This window comes from Cupressus sempervirens, chromosome 4 (genome assembly GCF_028749045.1).
Source record: "Cupressus sempervirens isolate cs-2001-9-10 chromosome 4, ASM2874904v1, whole genome shotgun sequence".
In the NCBI taxonomy this organism is placed as follows: domain Eukaryota; kingdom Viridiplantae; phylum Streptophyta; class Pinopsida; order Cupressales; family Cupressaceae; genus Cupressus; species Cupressus sempervirens.
In genome coordinates this window covers 308,970,868-308,992,819 of record NC_143121.1, presented here as the reverse complement: position 1 = coordinate 308,992,819, position 21,952 = coordinate 308,970,868, and the positions used below count along the sequence as shown (strand labels likewise).

The 21,952-nt window shown below is 33.4% G+C and overlaps 1 protein-coding gene across 1 annotated transcript in view; it reads right to left on the bottom strand.

The window, feature by feature from the left end:
- Positions 1 to 21,323, bottom strand: part of LOC149561243 (cysteine proteinase COT44-like) — a 31,835-nt gene extending 10,512 nt beyond the window's left edge. Inside the window, exons 1-4 of the mRNA XM_089827785.1 lie at positions 20,861 to 21,323; positions 20,490 to 20,725; positions 19,811 to 19,951; positions 19,295 to 19,696 (exon numbers count right to left, since the gene is read on the bottom strand). Of these exons, the coding sequence (XP_089683911.1) occupies positions 19,295 to 19,696; positions 19,811 to 19,951; positions 20,490 to 20,725; positions 20,861 to 21,323 (1,242 nt within the window). The remainder of the gene's footprint in view (positions 1 to 19,294; positions 19,697 to 19,810; positions 19,952 to 20,489; positions 20,726 to 20,860) is intronic.
- Between the last annotated feature and the right edge of the window lie 629 nt (positions 21,324 to 21,952).

Sequence of the window (21,952 nt, the reverse complement as noted above, 5' to 3'; positions counted from 1 at the left end):
AATTGAATGTATATGTCTACAACTAGGTAGGCATTATGCCTCACATGTTGAATGAAGATTGTCTCATCATTATTGTGTTGATTCTCTATTATTTATAGCTTCTCAAGGTTAATATATTGACTTGATGCACTAATGTATTGAATTAATATTATGTTTTATGTCTTTTCCTCCTTTGCAGTACTTTGTTCATAGATAATAGTGTCATCAACAAACAAATGGTCTACTTTTGGATCTAGGTCACTAGTGATCTTTATTCCTTTAATAATATTCTCATAACTGACACTGTTGTATTGATCTTACTTTTTCTCCATTAGAACTCATTTGGTTGTGGATTAGAGAAAAAAATTGAATATGGAATTTTAAAAACTATCAAATCCATTGTTTTGATCCGCTAAATGAGAATGAAAATTAGAAAAATTAGAAAACGGTATCCTAATTTGCCCCACAAAATTATGATTTGGTCTTCCATCTAAATAGGTGGAATTTTCCAAATACCTATTTTGATTCCATATTCCAAAAATGAGCATTCCAAATTATTAAAAAAAAAAAAATTCCATGTCCACTCATTTGATCTATTTAGTAATTGGTTTGGTGCTCATTTTACAACACGAGATATTTTGCCATTGTCACCTTTGCATAGATCTTTGCTAGTTGTTTACCCCTCTACTCATTATTGCTTCTACAAATATGGATTGTTTACTCTTCTACTATATTTGATTCCTTTTCTATCTTCTTATAATGGGTCTAATTCATTTTATGGGTATGTATTTTGTAATACTCTACAATTGACATACTTCTCATCATTTTCATCTTAATGTAAGTATTTTAAACTAAAAAAACTGCCCTTTTCCAACAAATTGATCATCTGGTAATACATCATCTTGGAGGGAAGCTCTAGAATCGATGAGAATAGGAAGACATAAGCACAAACACTCACACAAAGTTGCATGAAGATATTGTATTTCTCTCAATTCTTTGTAGCTAAAAATAACCCAGCTATCAAATTCATCAATATCATTTAATTTTGCTAAGATCTTTGTAATCTCATAGTGAATGTGTTGTTCAACTATTTGATGATATAAGAGCACCTAAAAGAACCATGCCAGAGAAGTGGAAGAAGTATCACTACTTGCTAGCATGAAATTAACAATCATATCTTGTAGAAATTGATCAGATTCATCATCATGCACATCTAATTTCTCTTCAATCTTAGTTTAATAATAATTATCAATATTAGTACCAAAAGTTTCCATGAATATGGGAAGACCCACTTTTCTTACTTTGAATAATGTTGCTAGCTTGAGATTACTACTTGAAATCACAGACACAAACATTATATATTCATAATTGATGAGGCAAAAATGTTCATTGTTAATTGAAATCTACTTCAAGCACAACTAAGAACATGTAAATTCTCTTCAATGGCTTAAAAATTCTTGAGGACATTGCCAAAAGGGTGTCCTCAATCATTCATGGAGAGTATTGAAAAAATCTATGGGATGAAAATCATTAAAGTCTTTGATTTATATCTTTTTAGTATAAGGGTAAAAAAGGTATTATTTAGTGCAATTATTAAATAAAACTTCTGCTCTACCTATGAATATGCCGAATGAAAAAAATTTAGTTATCTATTTAGGCCCAAATCGAGGGCATAGGGAAAAAAGGAGACAACCTAGGAAATTTCACGCTGTTAAAGTAGTAAGACAAGGAAGCTCTCCTGTGAACCGAAGCAAAATGCATAACATAAAATATGGTAATAAAGATGCTAGGTTTGATATCCCCACGGCCAACAGATTCACGGTACTGAATAAACCAAAAATGAAACCTATCAACCTTCGTCAAGAAGGAGGGCTTCAAATAGTCAAAATCAAAGCGAAAGCCCCTGTTGATTGCAAAGACCACTATGGAAATCGCCCCCAATTGCCAATCTTTACAGTAGATCAGCTAGATAAATAGATCAAGGTATTCAATATGACTAAATATGTGCTTCCAAAGAAATTCGTATCTGAGCCCTCCTTGAGGAACTCCTCTCATCCTCTTAGCCTTCCAAATTTTGAATCTGATTTAAATCAAGCTTCTCCCCCATCTTACATACCCCCGCATAGATGGTATATCCATAATACCCACTCCCCAATTCCTAATTATTTTCCAGCATCGCCGTGGTCAAAACCCTGTGATAAACCTATTCATATCACCATTGATGATGTCAAAAATTCTTGGTTTGAATGTCAATCAAAAGGGGTATTTGCAATATGGACTGGCCCTTCTAAAGATATCCATCCCCTAATGGAATGGCTATCAGGTAACTACCAGGATTAGGTAAGTATTTTCCACCACTATGAAAACACTTTTTTTTTAAATTGTGAAGAAGAATCGATCAAAAATGAATTTCTTGTTGTTTTTATATGTTTCTTTAAAGGTTATTGTGTCAATTTTGTTGATTGGTTTCCTAATTTCCAAATAAAAAGGGTGGATTGTATGATCCCATTATGGTTTTCCATGTTATCTCTTCCTCCAGAGCTATGTGATGTTGATATTATTTATGAGATAGGCTCTGCAATAGGAAAAGTTATTGCAATTGATGCTTCTTTTTTTAGCTGCAACAGTATAAAAATTCTCATTAATCTAAATATTAATCACCCTTCGGAGTTTCAAAAGAAAATTATTTCCAAGAAAGCTTCTTACGTTATAAGCTTTCAAGCTTACAAAGGGAATATCATCGATATATTAAAATCTGATATTACACACAATAACAGAGCTGAGGTCCTACCCCTCAACTCGGACCTCAAGGAAAAATTTCCAAAGCTAAGCTCTAAGATAATCAACAAGAAAAAAAGAGAGAGGAAAACAGAGCCTTCATCCAGATATCCAGATAGGTCAAGTGTCTCAAACAAAATAGAAGGCTCCATTGAAAAGCATTATTGTAGACAAGACAGAAGACACACCAATAGCAGCAAAAGCGGACTTAATAAAGGACTCATGGCTAACTGAGACGAGTGTTTCCCCTAAAAATGATAAGAAATTTAAAGAAACAGGATCTCACAAGCATAAACAAAAGACAATAAAAAGTGGATCTGAGGATATAAAGACACAGACTACAAATGTTGAAAGGAATTGTAACAAAGTGATGGAAAAGTCAATCACTAATCAACATAAGGAAGCAAAGGGAACATTATCCAAAAAAAAAAAAGATAGTCAATTAAGTGAGATCCTTGACTCTATAGATTATCCAGAAGAGACCCCAGTAGATCAAATAGAAGAGCTAGAAAATAGCATGTTATTCAACTAATGCAGGGATAGCAGTATACAAGAACTTCAAAAGAATGAAAACTCACCAAAACCTATCCAGGTTAGGTTAGAGGATAGCATGCTAGAGAAGTATAAGGTAAATAGAAAGTTTTGACAAACCCCTGCAACTACCTACAGTTCCCCTTTTACTCCTAACAACCGTCTTCAGAATCAAGCTAAAGGCAGTGACAAAGCAGCTATGTTAACAATCATTGAGTTTCAAGAATTCTTGAACAAGGAAAACTTCTCAAACACATCATACACTATATTTGACATGTCAGAGGTAGAAGAAGATAAGATTAATCAGCTTACTGATGAATTAGTCCAAGCTTTCTGTCCTGAAGAGTGTGAGAATACCTCAACAACTCAGAAGGAAGATCTTATCCAGAGAGTTATCCAGTTAGGGGGGGGAGAACTACACTAGTGAAGATCTTAGAAGAGACATATTTAACATTCAAATGGACGAGTTGGCAGCAGAGTTCACCAGTCAATCAAATTTAGCTAAACAAATACTATCAGAAATTGAACCAAAGGAAGAGGACCAACCCAATACAGATACAAAGAATATAGTACAGTAAGCAGAAGTAAACTTGGATTAGCTAGGTATCTACATGTCCCAAGAAGGACCTAAATCACCAAATTGTGGCAGAGTAAAGGGTAAAAGAGGTAGGAAATCTCTAAAGATACTTTGAGAAGCAGAGGGTCTGAGCAAGGAACAACAAAAGATTGACTAGATTTTCCATAATGGGAAGGGGAAGTACCTTCCCAATCAGGTATGAAGATCACCACTTGGAATGCTAGGGCTCTCAATGACCCTAGCAAAAAAAGGTTATTAAAAAATAACCTAAAAATCTTTAACTTTGATATTGTTCTCATTCAAGAATCTAAACTAAACTCTGTAGAAATAGATAAGTTAAGTAGGATGCTCAGAGTTTGGCGATCCATGTTTCAGGAATCCTTAGGGGCATCAGGGGGTTTAGTAATCCTTTGGGACCTAAGGAAGGTTAGTCTTAATATCCTTAATAAATCTCAGAATTGGATTATCAGTAAGGTCCAACGCTTAAAATCAAATCTTAAGTTCATTATCATCAATGTGTATGGTTCGGTTAGTAATTCTGATAAAATTTTAGTATGGGAAGAAATTGGTCATTTCTTAAATACTCAAAATAAGGAATTTGTTCTATTAGGAGGAGACTTCAATACCATCCTAGACCTAAATGAAAAGTATGGTGGTATTCAAATACTATCGCAAGCATCTAAAATATTTAAGGAATGGTGTGCCAACCATAATCTTATTGACACCCCTACCAATAATGGCATTTATACATGGAACAATAGAAGAAAGGACTTTTCTCAATTTATGATACAAGGGGAATTAGATTCCTGCAACCTTAACTTCCAATCTTCTATTTTACTCATCGCGGGATTAGATCATTTTTCGGTTAGATTTGAATTCTTAGAGCCCCTTAAACTGGACAGAAACCCATTCAAATGTGAGAAAATGTGGTTCCTAGATCCTAAATTTCTAAGTAATATTAAAGCTTGGTGGGACTTAGAGAGATTCACAAGGTATAAAATGGTTGTCTTCGTCAACAAATTAAAAATTCTTAAGGAACATATCCTTAGATGGAATAAAGACCAGTTTAACAACATTTTCTGTGAGAAATTGGATATAGAAAATCAGCTTAAAGAACTTCATTCAGAAGTGATTAAGAAAGGTATGGACAATAACAGTTATCTCCTCAAAAAGAACTGTTAGCCAAACAAGAAAATATTCTAACCAAAGAAGAGATATTCTGGAGGCAGAAATCGAGAGAAAGATGGCTAGCAGAAGGTGACCGTAATACAAAATTCTTTCATAACTCAACCATCTACAATAGAGCAAAGAGCAGAATCACAAGTGTAAAAAATCAACAAGGTATTACAATAGAAAAACCAGGAGAAATTGCAGACATCTTTGTTAATTATTTCAAAAATGTACTAAATAACCATAATGGTTCAAATTACACTGCTTAAACTAGTCTTCTAAAAGTAATTCCGAAAGTTGTGGATCAACAAGATAATATTAATCTGATTAAACCCATCACCTTAGATGAAGTCAAGAACATGGTTTTCAACATGAATTCAGATAAATCCCCAGGTTAGATGGATTCCAGGCATTCTTTTTCCAAAAATGTTGGGATATCATAGGTATTGACCTTTGGAAAGCAATCGAAGCATCCAGAAACAGAGGCTCTCTTCTTGCTGAAATTAATTTCTCTTTCATTACATTGATCCCTAAGAAGTTTGATCTAGAATCCCCAGGAGATTATAGAACAATAGCCTTATGCAACACTATCTATAAAATATTTTCCAAGATTTTAGCAAACAGACTCAAAAAGATCCTCCCAAAGATTATTTTAGAGGAACAAACAGGGTTCATGCCAGGTAGATCCATTCTAGATGGTATCATCACCATTCAAGAAATGATTCATTCAGCAAGAATCAACAAGGAAGCCTGTATGCTCATGAAACTAGACATTTAGAAAGCATATGATATGGTGGATTGGAGATTCCTGTGTAAAATGTTAGAAGCGTTTGAGTTCTCACATCAGTGGATCAATCTAATCTTCAAATTTATTTCTACCCCTAAAATTTTGGTTCTCATTAATGGTAATCCAGAAGGTTTTTTTGATATATCTAGAGGTATTAGAAAAGGGGACCCTCTATCCCCCTCATTGTTTATTATCATGGCGAAAGCCTTTGGAAGAGCTATTCAGGATGCATCTAATAGACAGAAGATCTTAGGTATCACAGTCTCCAAAGATTTACCTAATATAACTCACTAACAGTTTGCTAATGACACTATCGTATCCGAGAAAAGCACGATTACAGAAGCTTGATCTCTTAAAAGCATTATTAACCTATATATGAAAGCTTCGAGACAGAAGGTCAACGATCATAAATCCAAAATTTTCTTTTTGAACACTAAGATAGAAATTGAGGAGCAAATTTGTAGGATCATGGGTTACAAGAAAGGAACCTTTCGTTGCAAATATCTTGGCATAGCCTTAGAAAAAGGAACTAAATCAGGTAAGGTTTGGTATGATACCCTAAAGAAATTAGATTCCAAGTTAGGCTCATGGAAAGATAGATGGTTAACTAAGGCAGGAAAATGCACCAAGATTAGTCCAGTACTATCAGCCATTCCTACTTATCTGCTATCTTGCCTTCCTCTTTCTAAGCAGAACCTCAAGAAATTTGAGTCCAAGATGAGGAACTTCCTATGGAATGATAGGGATGGAGATATTAAGTGGGGGCATATTTTCAAACCCAAAGAGTGTGGGGGTTTAGGGGTAAAAAACCTTCAATGGAAAAATGAAGCTCTAGGAGCGAAACTTATTTGGTGCCTATACAATAAATATAATCGAAAATGGGCTAAGATAATCTATAATAAATATCTCATCGCAAAGGATCCACTATCAATTTTCAGAATTTTTTCTCCTACCAAAGGATTAGAATGTTGGAACTTCATGCTAAGATTTCATAGTCTAGTTAGTAAGTTTCTTACTTGGGATGTAGGTTCAGGTGATGAAGCCCTCTTCTGGGAGGACTCATGGAATGGTAAACCACCTTCTCTCACCAACTTAATATTCTGATACTCATATATAATTTAAAGTCCCTTTGGGGCAATAAAGTTAAAGATTATAAGATCTTTTCAATATCAAAAGGCTCACCCAAATGGTCTTGGAAATCTATCAAAGGATTAGGTCTAAAAGAGGAAATTACGGAAAGCTTTGATAAGCTAGTAAAAGATAGAAAAATCAAACAAACAAGAAAAAAGGATACCCTAATTTGGGCTGCCTACAATGATGGGCAATACAATGTCAGTAATTGTTATAGAGCTATTTTCAAAACTCATCAAATAGAGTTTGTAGATATCCCATCACAACTATGCTGGGACTCCTCTTGTCTCCCAAAAGCCGGATTCTTCCTTTGGCTTGCTATTCAAAAAAGGATTTTAACTATGGATAGACTTTATGTTCTTGGCTTCCACGGCCCCTCTAGGTGTACCCTTTGCCATTGTAATAGTGAAGATGCTGATCATCTCTTGTTCAATTGTACCTATGCCCAAAGTTGTTGGGAATGGATTAGGTGGAGGCTAGATTGGTCTACACCTTTTCCAAATTCTTTGATTGATTTTCTCTTTGGTTGGCCCATGAATTTAGTTAAGGGAGTCTACAATAAGCTTTGGAACATATCCCCTTCGATCATTATCTGGGAAATCTAGAAGGAATGGAATCAACGTATTTTCCAAAACTTGGAACTCAAACTGGCAGAGCTTATTGTCAAAATTGAAGCTAGTATTGTAGAATTAGTCAACTCCTACTTAAGTAAATCAAGGCTAGAGGAAGGTTCCTTTTCAAATTGGGATGGCATTATCAAGAAGTGATGGTCCAATCTAAACAACACCCCCTTAACTTACATGAAGAAAAGTATAGAGGCTAGGAAAATCTGCAAATGGGTTCTGCCACCGATTGGATGGGTCAAACTAAATTTTGATGGAGCTGCGCGAGGCAACCCAGGTATAGTGGGTATTGGATGTATAATAACCAATGAGGTAGGATGTTGGATAGCTAAAAAAGTGATGCCTATCCAACCTTCCTCAAATAATATAGCAGAATTGGAGGCTCTCCATCAAGGGATTCAATTATGCCTAGAGCTTAAGTTAACCAAAGTTATTATTGAAGGTGACTCCCTAATCATCCTCAATGCTGTTAGGAAAAGATCCACCCCTAACTGGGTCCTAAATTCTCACTTAGAAGAAATTATCCTTTCATTGGATAAATTGGAAGAGTATAAGATCTGTCACATATTCAGGGAAGGTAACAGTAGGGCAGATCAGCTAGCTAACCTAGGTGCAGATGGAGTCAATTCCTTATTGGTTAATAAGAAGTATTGTATTCTGCACTAATAATGGTCTAAGTGGAGCGTATATCTTAAGTATAGTTAGTTAAATTATGATATCTAGTAGCATAAAGTTCTCTTATATTTAGTGACCCCACTAAAGAAGACATCTAATCATCTTTGCCTAATAATCTTAAAATAATGGTAGACCAATCTTTGGTAGCTCGAGTGTGTGAAGTATGTAGTCTTTATGATTAAGGTACCTTTTACACCAATATTATGTAAATCATGGTGTAGACAGATCGAGATTTCGTATAATGATTACCCTCTTGTGATATCCTGCACTTCTAGTATGTCGCATGGGTAAGCTTTAGCCTTTCGATAAACGTATTCATGAGATGGTATATCTCATGCTCGCATCTAGAAGTTTCCCTTCATTATTTATAGAAGTATGTATCTGAGCTACCCATCCTCAATTTCTCAGTTTAGGAATGGAATCCAACATTGTCCTGTTCATGCCTCTGAGAATCGAAATATGGCCTTTTGTGGGTCGGTAAAACCAGAAAGGTGGAACTGCATTTTATACCTGGTGGATGACATGATGCACTTTGCTATTTGCAGAGCACTAGGAGAGGAGGTGTTTGATTATCGGTATACCTAAAGGACCAATAGCGATATTATCGGGTCCTTTATTGGATGTTTAGTAAGAGCTAAAGTAGAAGCGAATGACATTGTCTAGCTCTGTCATGATCTTTTTGTTCTGACATGGAGAAAGGGGCTGGAAGAAGCAATGTTCAGCATTGATAATAAATTCAGGATTCCCCTCCCTGAAAGATATATGAGTCTCCCTATAGGGCATCCGAATTTAGTAACCACTCCTCGATGACAGTCTCTGTTCATTCGAGAAAACCTAGCTTTTTACAGAGAATGGCCAAAAATGGAGGCCAGCCTACATTTTCTCCTTCGATGGTGAAGGATTATTATAGAAGAAAATAAAGAGTGGCTCCTCAACTATCTTCACCACTTCAATGCCTACATCAAGCCGAGGGTGTCTTTCGACAATCTGGATGATTTAGAATTCAGTACCCCAAATACAGAGAAATCAAGTAGAGTGAAACATGACTACACATTTCCACTGAATTTTCAAGTGGAGCATACAAATGACATGGCAGACGTGATTATGGTGTTTTGGAAGGAAGGAAGGGGACCGGCTAGTTAGATGTTGGCCATTCTAGATAAGATATAATACTATAAGAATTCTAATATATATACTGGTGGTGATTTTGGTACTACGCTATTATAGCTAAAATGATTGTCCCTTAGACTGAAGCACAAGTATATGGTCTATAAATCAGTATATTATAGCATGAATGGTTTGGTCTGTAAATTGGTGATAAACTCTGTGGTAAACTGGTGTGTTAATATATAATCAATATTAAAGATATTTGTACTGAGTTTTAGTATATTTTGAGCTCTTAAAATTTTAGTACCCTATCTATAATTGAGATGGTATCTTATTTAATTCATATTAGGTTTGTATTTCATGTTAACCTATTTTGGCCCTTCTAGGCTTAATTTTCTCTGGTTTATTATTTTATTAACATTCTCAGCATCTGCATATGAGATATTTCTAAGGACAATATAATTGTATGAAATATGCAGACTTTAAATACTCAGAATTTGTATGAAATTCTTACTACCCGATATAGATTTAATGGTAGCATGAGGTAATTTCTACAAGTTTATCATGAATTTGGCGGTGCCACTTTTTTGATATTTTATAACTCCGAGACTTGGTATTTATAAGCTTTCACGATTCTACTATTTTATTTCCATCTTTAGTAAATCTCTAGAGTTTATGTAAATGGATAAAGTTTCTATGTATGGAAGTCTCTGAAAATCAAGATTGAGTATTAGATCTTCTTTTAGGAGTAGACTCCATTACCCAGTTTGGTTTTTTCTAAATATTGAGGATTCAGCTTGACTAAAGTTTTTGCTAAGATCAGTATCTTCTTCCTTTTTGGGCACTGGTTCAAGCATCATCAATGGCTAGTAAGCTCATAAACATAGGATATGGTTTCTTTAATTTTAAGCCTATTTAGCCTCCTCTATCTATGATGTCCGGTCGATAGCATCGAAAAGATGCAATACTTCTATAATTGGTCTAGTCATGATTGGTAATAATGAATCAAGTAATGTGTTAGCAGTGAAATCATGGATTGGGCCCCTTTCCCCCGATTACCTTCCTCTCAAATGTTGTGGTGTTCTCTCATTTAGTGGGTAACACATAAATTGATTTCCATTCTCAAGAAATTCGTCAGACTTGCTTTCTGGGTATAGTATCTTTTCTTGGCATTCTATGTAATTCAGTATTTAGTAGTTAATCAGCTATTTGGGTCACACTCTGTTTTCCAATTAGAAATAATTTTTAGATTGGCTGGTTTTTCCTGTTTGATCTGTTTGATAAACCTCTTTCCTCACTTTGGCCAACTGATTCTAACTCCAGTTACGACTGGTTAACATGTAGCCTCTTATTAAGGGCCCATTAAATCTTTACTAATTAATCCTTTGAGATAACCGCTTCTATAAGCTTTAGCTGGGCGATCTCATAGAATAGGCTCTTCTCTGTTATAATTGGTTAAGGTAGGTTCCTTTTTATGAGTATCGTTATGATTTTAGTAAAGCAATCATGGCTCAGGAACCCTTTCTTAAAATTTTTTATGATGTAAATTTAGCTCATATTGTTGATTTTTATGTATACTCTCTGACTATTTCATAGTGGTCATCTCGCAGAGTTAACTACTTTTCCTCTCCTTATAGTTTAGTTTACTAATTTTGCAGTCAGTCTTCATATTTATCTTTTTATTTTGCTAGGTATCTATGCTTTTTTTTCTTTTTCTCATTAATGGCTAACCCTTTGTTTGAATATCTAGTATAAAAATTTTTGAATGTAGGAAGTAAAATGAGAAATTATAATCAATCTATTGATCGCTATCCTACCTTCACTCGCCAAGAATTTATGGATTTATTGAGTTGTAAATTATCAGGGGTATCCCCCAGATTATTTGTAATTATTAGAGAAACTATTTCACTGGGGTATGCCCCTCTTAAAGTTGTAATAATATAGGACATTTGTCTCGGGCAAGACTGCAGGTTTTCTTCTCTGTTCTTTCCTACCAGTGCCCGTTTGAACGGAGATATGCTTTGTAATTTCTTTTAAATTAATAATATAGATCAAGGCCTTGGCCGTTTACTGATAATAAAAAAAAAGACAAAAAAAAAAAGGTATTATTTAACTCCCTAAGGATTTTTCCAAGATCTCATACTCCTTCTAAAGGCTCAGCTTCCTGTATCCCTTTAAAATCCCATCATTTTTGAAATAATCATGGTGGAAACCCATCCGACCACTGATATTTATCTAGATTGATTTATTAGGACTGCACTTACTTGTGAAAAGGTAAATTTTCACAACAATATTTATGTTTTTTCAAAGAATGAAATGCATCTTCCTGATAAAAATTATTTCACATTCATGCCAAATATTATTTTCATATTTACAAAAGATGACCTTAACAAAGATTTCTTTAGTATGACCAATCAGTGTATAAAATATGGCTCTTTTATATAGTTTAATTTATTATTTATATGAGGATCTATAGGAATAGTAAAGGAAATAATACATTTAAAAAAAAAACTAATTCCCACATCCTTATGTCAATAGAATTCATAAAAAATTTCATCATCACCTTTTAGACATATTAATCAATGTCATCAAAGAGAGGATCTCTTGTGAGTGATCTTCTTGAGCCATAATACTTCCAATAGACAAGAGTTGACCCATAGGATAGACCTATATGTAAAGACTGTAGACTTTGACACCACTTATTGGAAGTGGATTCACCTTGAGAATGGTGGGGATGAATATGAGTGACATAATTTATTTTAATCTTTCACTTGATACACAAAATTAGATAACATAATCATAAACACAACAAAAAAACACATAATTTGAAATTAATTTCATAAATATTTTTTATGTTTTCTTATGCTTTCAACGAGATGAGTAAAAAATCCAACTAAGATTTTTTTATAGAGGAACTAGTAATACATTTTTTTGGTCTAAAATCATACTTAGTGAACTCGTCTCATCATATGAAAAAATATTCCTTAACTAGTATATTTATTGATTCATAGAGCACTACAGGATTAAAAATTATTTAGCACTACCAATGGTAATGAGCACAAACTCCTATCTTAGTAAAAGTGTCTTATACAATATCAAATGCTAGTGGTCTTACAAATGCTTGAGTTTTAATCCAATCACTAGATCATTATCTATTTGTAATTAAACTGATATTTACAATCACAATCATTTACATAAGTGCACATGCACGCGCGCGCGTGCAAACAAACGCACGCACGCGCGCGCGTGCACACACACACACACACACATCTTCACACTTTTTTGTGCATACATGTTCTTACATAAAAAACACTTAATTTAAAATAACATATTCAAATATACTACTATTTTCACAAACATTCCCTATTGTTACCCCTAAACCAAGGCTTCCACCATCATGTTTTCTTAACTCGTAGAATATATGTACAAGAGTAATGTTTTGGAAACCCTTTATCAACAAAAATAGCTAAAACTAAGTTAGGAAAAATCATAATAGAGACAAATCTATTTACATTTTCTAAAATTAAAATACTTCTACAAACCATTAAATAATCGCTCTTTAAAATAGATTAAAAACTCCTTAATAAAAGGATTTAATATTTTAACTTTTACCATTTTAGAATTACTATGACCAGAAAGAGCATGAAAGAATGAAACTAGCTTCTACATAATCTTATAAAATTTGGCATCCTAGCCACCATTTGATTCACTTTAGTGTACAGATAAACATAGTCCAAATCTATAAGCAGCAACATTGCCAAAACTACTCTCATAACTTATATAGAATGCCTCATGCCATGAGACACAATAATAGGGTTCTATAAATAATTCTAAAGAAGTATTTGTGTTTTAATACAAACTTGGTTATTAAAGATGGGGGGAGTGAGTCATTAATGAATAAATCAAACTAAATCTCACCAAGTTAGTTGATTAACACTTTAACCCGTTTAATATTCAATAAACACGTGAAGTAAATAAACCTTTCCAATAACATGAAATCATAACAAAATCTACCACATAATGAGATCCAATCTGGGTGATAACCACTGTTTGATATTATGCTAAAAAATTGTACTCTTCTAAAATATGCAACATGAGGAACTTTCCCAGGTAACAGTGATAAAAAATACTATTAGGGATTACCTAGCTAAGGGTTTTTCCTATAGACCTATTAAATTGTTGTAGCCTTAATAGACACAAAGTTATTGCTCAAGTAGTGAAGATTTTGAGGATGTCATCCCCACTATAGTTTTACCTTCACCTTGGATTTTTTTTGTGTTACTAAATTTGTGTATTAATTTGTTATGAGTTTATGATTTTTCATTTATGTTGTTAGATGTTAGATATGATATTATGCAGTACTGAATAATTATATTGATATAAGGTTAATGTTTAAATTAGGGTTAATGTGAAGAGATCAATATGTTTCATGTTTGAAGTGTAAATAATTTTATAGATTTGAACAAGTTAAAACTACAAAGGAGATGGAATTTCAACAAAATGAAACTCAATACAAAGAAGAGATTGTTGAAGAACTATTTGATGAGATAGTTCTAGTGAATTAGATATAGTAGTAGTAGATCTATTGGAGAGGAACACCATTTTGAATAAAGAAGTCAGAGCATTGAAAAGATAACATGAGATACAAGCAGTAAGATAATGTGGAGCAACAAAACAAATAAAAAAGGCTTAGGAAGACAAAGAAAAGGCTAAAGAAGACAAAGAAATGGTAGATGAAGACAAAATATAGACAGCTACATGACTTGGTTAAAGGATCAATGAAGTAAAAAATATGACTCACAATTAGTTTGACATGATCAATCAGTTACTAAGTGCAAAGCATGAGATTGTAAGAAAGGAAATGGAGATTGCCAATTTGAAATTTGAGAATGATAGATTGGTGAATGAGTTGAAATTTGAAGAAGAATTCATTGAGAGATTGAACAAACCTAAAGTGGCTATGAAATTTCTTAATGGATAGATGAATGCATCAAGGAGACCTCATGATACCTTTTGGACTAGACTATGTCAAGTTCCTATCATGTTCCAAAAAAGGATAATCATCAAAGCAGGGAGAACAAAGAAATGTGACTATAAAACCAAAGAACAAGAAGCCTTCATGCTATCATTTTGGAAAACCAAGTCATCCAACAAATGTCTATAGGAAAAAAATTGGTAAGTCAAATTCTAAACCCAAAGTTAGTGGTTATTGTTTCACTTGTAAAAAAAAGGTCATCAAGAACATGAAGTCTAGATCAAAGACCTCAATAAGAAACCAAATACATCTAGATTTGAAGGTTATTGTTATACATGTCATAAGTATAGTCATAAGGTAAAAGATTGAAGGTCCAAAGTAAATAAAAATTGCACACCTAAAGATCAAGGAAAAGGACCTAAACAAGATAATGTCGTAAATTGGGATTAAAATATTTGGGTGAATTGTCAATATTGTGAAAAATTGAGAAGTTTTAGATTAGAATATTTTAATTGTCTAAAGGTTGGTAACCTAAGAAATAACTATATGAACTAGGTGACAAAACTCAATGTTGAGGAGAACAATGGAAAGACAAAGGTCAATATAGAGGAAGTGAGAATTTAGATGAATCAAACTTGGAAGAAGAAAACTTATGGAGGTTGCATCCAAAAGGGTGAAGTTGTGATCACCAAATCCAATGAATTAGGTGACTCTACACCTCAAACTAAAATGATAAGGTATGTATGGAACTATGCTATAAATTGATAAATTATAAATTAGTTCCTAATACTATATCCATGTAATTCCAACTGAGCATGATAATCTACAAGGACATGTAAGTCCAACCCAGATGTACAAAGAAAAATATAAGATTTGAAAAGAAAAATGATTTTTTTTTATGCCAACATGAAAATCTAGTAAACATCAAGTACCAAGTTATGATACAGACTAGGAAAAGTTTAGGGAAGTGTGTTTAATGAGTTCCACTAAGTTGGCCAAGACAATAGTTATGCACCTAATACATGTACAAAGAATTTATGGAGATGTAACTTGATCATTTGAACCTATATAGTAGATTTCAAGGCTCTTTTTACTTACTAGGATTTTGAGAACTCGCAAAGCAAATCGTGAAGGTAATTGCAGAGAAACTTTATTAGTAGTTGGGGAAGATCTAGTGTGTGTCATTGGCATCTTAAGTAAGTTGTTTAAGATTGAATTAAGACCAGTTGTAAAGTTTCTTGCACTTTAAAAACTGATCTAAAGAAATGGTATCAACCATATCTGCAAGTGAGAAGGATGTATTGAACTGTAGTAATGCTCATATAGTTTTAAATGAAGTATGTTCTCTATCGAAGTTCAAGCATACCCAGATATTGCATTACTTAGAGATTCTTCTCATGTATTATCAACATTTCTACCAATGGTTATTATAGTTCACAATATCAAATCATGTTATATGTGTAAGATTTGAGAGATTGGAGACTTTGAGCTGAGGAGTCTATACAACAAGTTGTGTGAGAATGGTAGGTTGATAGATGAGCACATGGTAGTAGACAAGAAAGTGTTAACTCTCTCCCTAAACTTCGTGAAGGTTTTCAAAGTGGAATACATCAAGATTGTGTTAAGATGGATCCATGACATGAAACTCTAGTTGGAGAAAAAACTAGTAAAGATAATAACCTTTATCATCCTTCACATCATGGGATGCCCTATTCCAGATAGGATAAAGACCATTCTCTGCCAAGAAAGAGATGTGACTGCAAACAATGCTCATGCAAAATGGAATGGTAGACGTATATCAATCATAACCATTGAAGAACCAGAGATAGAATATTTTGTTAGAGTTATAGCACACAAATTCTACCAGTCAAGCCAACTTAATAGTGTGTCATGTGCTATTGTGGATATGGGATAAAAACTTGTTAAGAAGGATCATAATTATAATCTAGCTGAACTACATCTCACTCAGTTGGTAGACAATCTAAGAGCCATAAGAAAGGCAAAGAATAATGTAAATTTTGTTCTCTTATTATTTGTATATTCTTTTATTTATAGAATTCATTCCCTACAATAGGAGATGTGATATGGGATAACAATAAACCTATTACCGAGCAAGTCAAAAAGTTTATTAGTCAAACAAGTGATAAGTTTGAGACAGTTATAGATGAGTACTTTGAATATTTTAAGTAAAAGATGAAAAATAGGTTCAGGATCCCTAAAATGGCCATTGATCAATATTATGATGATATATACTTCTTAGCGGATACTAATTATACATATCTTCAAGCTATAATTATAAGAGTTCCATGGTTGACACTTCTTCATTATGAAGTCAGTGCTGATGAAGTTTCAGCAACCATTAATGCATTATGGGTAGATGATATTGATAAGAATGTTGAACCTTTTAGTATCTATGAGAAAACCAAGATTATAATGATGATGCAAACAAAGGTTCCTTAGTTGGATAGGAAAAGAAAGAAGATGATAGGAAAAGAAGGTGATAATGATGAAGGACAAGAAGAAAAAGGTAAAGAGTTCTTGTCAAGGCTAAGAAAACCAAGGGTAAACAAATTGTTGTGGTTAAACCTAAAGTGAATAAATGTTTGAAGAGGTGGCTACTAAGACTATAACCATAACATCAAGGGTCACAAGAAAAAGATCAAGGGTAGCTAGCACTATAGTTGTCATGCCACAAAAGAATGGAGTTCTAAAAACCACCAATCCTAGACCAAGGACAAGTGAAACAAAGAGAAAGTTACCATCTAAAGAAGAAAAGTAGAGAATAAAAGTTAAGAAACCAAGAAGAATGATTATGCTAAAGATGGATAATGAAGAAGAAGAATCAGAGAGAACCATAAAAGAAGGTGATAATGATGAAGGACAAGAAGAAAAAGGTAAAGAGTTAGTTCTTGTCAAGGCTAAGAAAACCAAGGGTAAACAAATTATTGTGGTTAAACCTAAAGTGAATAAATTTTTGAAGAGGTGGCTACTAAGACTATAACCACAACATCAAGGGTCACAAGACAAAGATCAAGGGTAGCTAGCACTATAGTTGTCATGCCACAAAAGAATGAAGTTGTAAAAATTACCAATCCTAGACCAAAGACAAGTGAAACAAGGAGAAAGTTACCATCTAAAGAAGAAAAGTAGAGAATAAAAGTTAAGAAACCAAGAAGAATGCTTATGCTAAAGATGGATAATGAAGAAGAAGAAGCAGAGAGAACCATGTCTAATGACTTGAGTCAGTTCAACCTCAAAATATTGATTAGGTATGTGATAACCTTAGGAAACACATTCTTAACAAAATCATACACTAAATTGGAATCATACTACCACAGTTTAATAAGTAATATGTGAAAACTAATCATGTGCACAATATCACAAAATATGTATTCATTTTATGGAATCATGATGAAATAATTTCTTAGTTTTTCAATTGAAACACCAAAATAAATAACTAACCTTAAGATTGAATCATAAATTCAAAAGAACAAAACAAGTTGGAATTACTTTCATAAAGAGTTTTTTATATGAATTTTTAAACTTTCACCAAGTTGAGTAACAAATTCTATTTTGGCTACACTAGGAGTTTTCATACACAAGGAGTTTTCATACACAATCCTCTTTCTCCTAGTGCTTGCACTTGAATGGGGATAACTCTAAATAAATCTCCATTAATAAAATATAGGCACTTCCATTTTATTGACAAATAAAAATATTTTATCCACTAATGCTCGTTGTTCTTTTATTAGAGTATTAAATTCTTTGAAATAGTTTAATCCAAGTTTTATCTCTTTCGATTGATGTTAAAACATTTGATTTGGAGTATGTTAGGAATTAGATCTTTTGGTTTAAATAGATTTTGTTGTTTGAGGTACAGTTTCATAGGACAAAAAGAGTTAATAACAACTATCATATTTTAAAGAACAATTTTTTTTTATGTTACATATAATTATTATTATTTAAGAAGATTAAATGACATTTGAAACAAGCTACAATTGAAATCCACATATTATATGAATTCTTAGTATGAGATGAAATTTTATATGGAAAATTTATGTAGAATCCTTATTCATTTTGAAGGTAGACTATAAATATAAGACTAATAAATTTCAGCCTTTTTATATCAAAATCTCATTTATATGAATAGGGCTTTGATCAATTTGTCAAATTAAATAGTTTAGAATGAGCCTATGAAAGAGCGCCAACATAATAAGAAATATTATTATGATCATGCCCCTGGCAAATTTTCCATAACAGATACTCTCACTTATTAGTACTTGTTCTTCCTTCCACGTAAAGAAGTAAAAGAATCTCAATAATTTTAAGAATCATTCCATTTATATATTGATTATTTTTTCGAATTTGTATGCTATTGATTTCCATTTACACAAATATAAGACCAGGGATCCCTTTAAGTAATTAATAACCATTGCATTACTGAATAATCCCATTGCTGTACTCTTGAATTTTATTTGTATACAAACCAAAGAGTAAATAATAATGAAAATAAATAAATTTCCTAGTTTTCATTTAAAATATATAAATCCAAGCCTAAAACTTTGCCACAACATTCGACAGAACTGTAATTTCAGTTGCCATAACATGGAATAAAAATATTGAAATATATTAGGATTAAGACAAACTCGATTGGCAACTTCAAGGCACCCAAAATGATGGATGTGTTTCAAGATTGATAAGATGACGGTGAGCAGGAAGCTAGGAGTGTGCTAGTGTAATAAGTTTGATAATGAATGAAGCTTTGCTTGAGAGCTGTTGACCACGGCTTCTCAAGAATAGATCATTTCAACACTGCACAAATAAATGAACAACTATTAGATCTCTTAAGAAAACCTACAAAGACCTGATGAAAAAATGTTTCCCAAACAAAATATAGAAAACCATTTAAGGAATAGATATACGGAGTCTGACCTTACGACAGCTCCTTGTACTCAAATCACAGAATGGAAATGAGAAGGATCATTACAACATCTGGCAGATTCAGCAGGACAACAAGTCCAATGAATGCATAATCTATAAAATCTATATGCACAACAGCATGTGGTACCAGCCGGACATGAATAATATGCATTACATTTTGTTGCAGGTTGAATTGGAGATGGAGGATAAGGGTTATGTGAAGGAGGATTGAGCCCATTTTTTATTGGGTATGATGGTTGGATGGCAATACCACATTTTCCATATGAGCTTTTAATATTTCTTTCCATCCTGACATATCCATTTTCACCCCATCTTGGACCCCATGAATTCTTTATAATCCAATAATCCTTATCAGCGGAACCATAACCCACTAATGTGACACCATGATCAAGATTTGTTCCACATTTACCATCGAACACACCCTGTATCCATAAAAATCAGTTAAATAATTGTCCAAAAACCAATTCAGCATAAAACACTTAAATGATTTTTATTAGTACCAGCCTTAGCTAAAATCCGAGGAAAATAAAACTTACAGATTCGTAAAATTGAAACTCCCTTCCACCAGCTTCAATCGCCACACTGATCGGTTGATGTGCTATAGCCTTCTGCAATGATTTTTCATCATGTGTAGGTACATCTTCATAGCCATCAATTGAAACTACGTGGGATTTTCTCTGCAGGTCATGCCATAAAAATTCAATTGCGGGTTTATACCATATTCACATTGATCTTAAACACTATTTGCCCAGTGTCAAAATAAGACTAGTCTAAGTTGAGATTCTTCACGTAAGGAGCAGACTTCCAAAAAAGTCATTGTGGGATTTGGCTTAAACATCATTGCTTATGCCAAACAAAGGAGTAGATTTTATAATAGAGCATGATTTATGAACATGGTATATTTTTCATTTGCCATATTCCATCTTCTATGTTTCTTTCTTATGTTTCCTCTCTAAATTGTTTTGTAATTTCCTCAACAGCTTTGGAGCAGACGGTTAACCCTAATCTTTAAAAACCTTTAGAGTTTATTGTTGACATAGACCTAACAATGAATGCTTTGGTTCTCCATGGTTTGTTTCAATTTGTGAAATAAGTAGAAAAAGAGAAACGCAAACTATTGAGACAAGAGAATCTTACAGTAAAAAATCCAATTAGTTTCAAGGGAAGTAAAGGTCACAGCAAAACATGAAGCATTAAAAAAATAATGAAGTGTACCCGTTGCATGCTACAGGCATCATCTAGAGCCTTATAAGGGTAATCTGCTTCACTGTCAATACCACCATTATCCACAATAAACTGAAATGCAGCATCCATTAATCCACCATGGCATCCCCGGTTAACAGAAGTATCACAGTCTACAAGCTCTTGTTCAGACAAAGATATTAACTTCCCTGTCACAATCTGATTAACCCCCTCGACAGCTGCAACTGTGGAGAAAGCCCAACAACTTCCTATAAAACATAGAAAAATTAAACCATCAGTACAAACCTTTTGTCTTTACATAAATAAAAACAATCAGTATTAACCTTTTGGAAAAAACAACTAAATTGATAAAGAACAATTGAATAACATAAAACCTAGTTTACCACAAGTTCCTTGGTCTTTAACCTCCGTTACAGCACCAGATTTTCTCCAGTCCACTGATTCAGTTAAGTGATCGCCTTTTCTATACTGATATCGAATGCTCGGAGAGGTTTCCGAATGGCGTCTTGAAGAACGAAAAACAGTACCCAAATACATGTTTTTGAATTCATCATGGGTGAGGTCTGCAAACTGATTCAGGCCAAGGGAAAACGAATTGTTTTTTCGATTCTGAGCGTCAATAAAAAGCAAATTGCTCTTGAATATGTGGAATCTGGTTTCTTTTTCATATAGCCTGTTGTAGGCCTTCCCATGCTCCGACTGCCACCGCTCATAGATCTGTAAAAGTGTTTCATCTGACGCCAAATCTTGTGGGTCGTAGCCTGTCACTGAAAAGCTGCTGTAACATGAACATCTCCCAACACATGAGAGAACAAATAACAGGGTAAATATTATCAAGTTTCCCATTGCTTAGTTCAGAGAGGGGTTTAAGACGTGAATCGAATCGGAAAACTGAATGTGGTGACTAACATCACAGAAACTATCCACTCTGGTCTTCTTTCCCGAATTCAGAGAGCAAATGGAGCACGACAATGCGAAATAGACAGATAGATTGTTGATGGAGAAAAGAATTAATCTTGCGTTTGATAACAAGTTAGGCGTGTTGAGTATTTATACGTGACGAACCATCTCCATCGAATGACACGCTTTCATGTTAAATGAGGTCGGCCCCAAGATAACGTCTTTCTCTTTCTTTCTTTTATCTTTCTGCTTTGTCACTGCTGTTTTAAGGGAGGCTTATAAGGCTCATAGTGTTTTTGAAGTATTAGATAATAACAAAAAAATATGGGGCTGATCTTGAAGTACAAAAAGGCTAAAAAGGTTGAAGGATCAGTCAGAAGTTACCTCCGAAAAAGACTTATAATGTTGGAGTTATAGACGGACTTCTTTTTTATTCTATTTAACATAAATCTAGTTAATTTATATTTATTAGTAATACACACTTCAAAATGTCATAAGGGTATTAACATATAGACAAAGATAAGAGTAAAATACTTATTATTTTAAATAAAAGAATATTTTTTATGCTCTTCTTG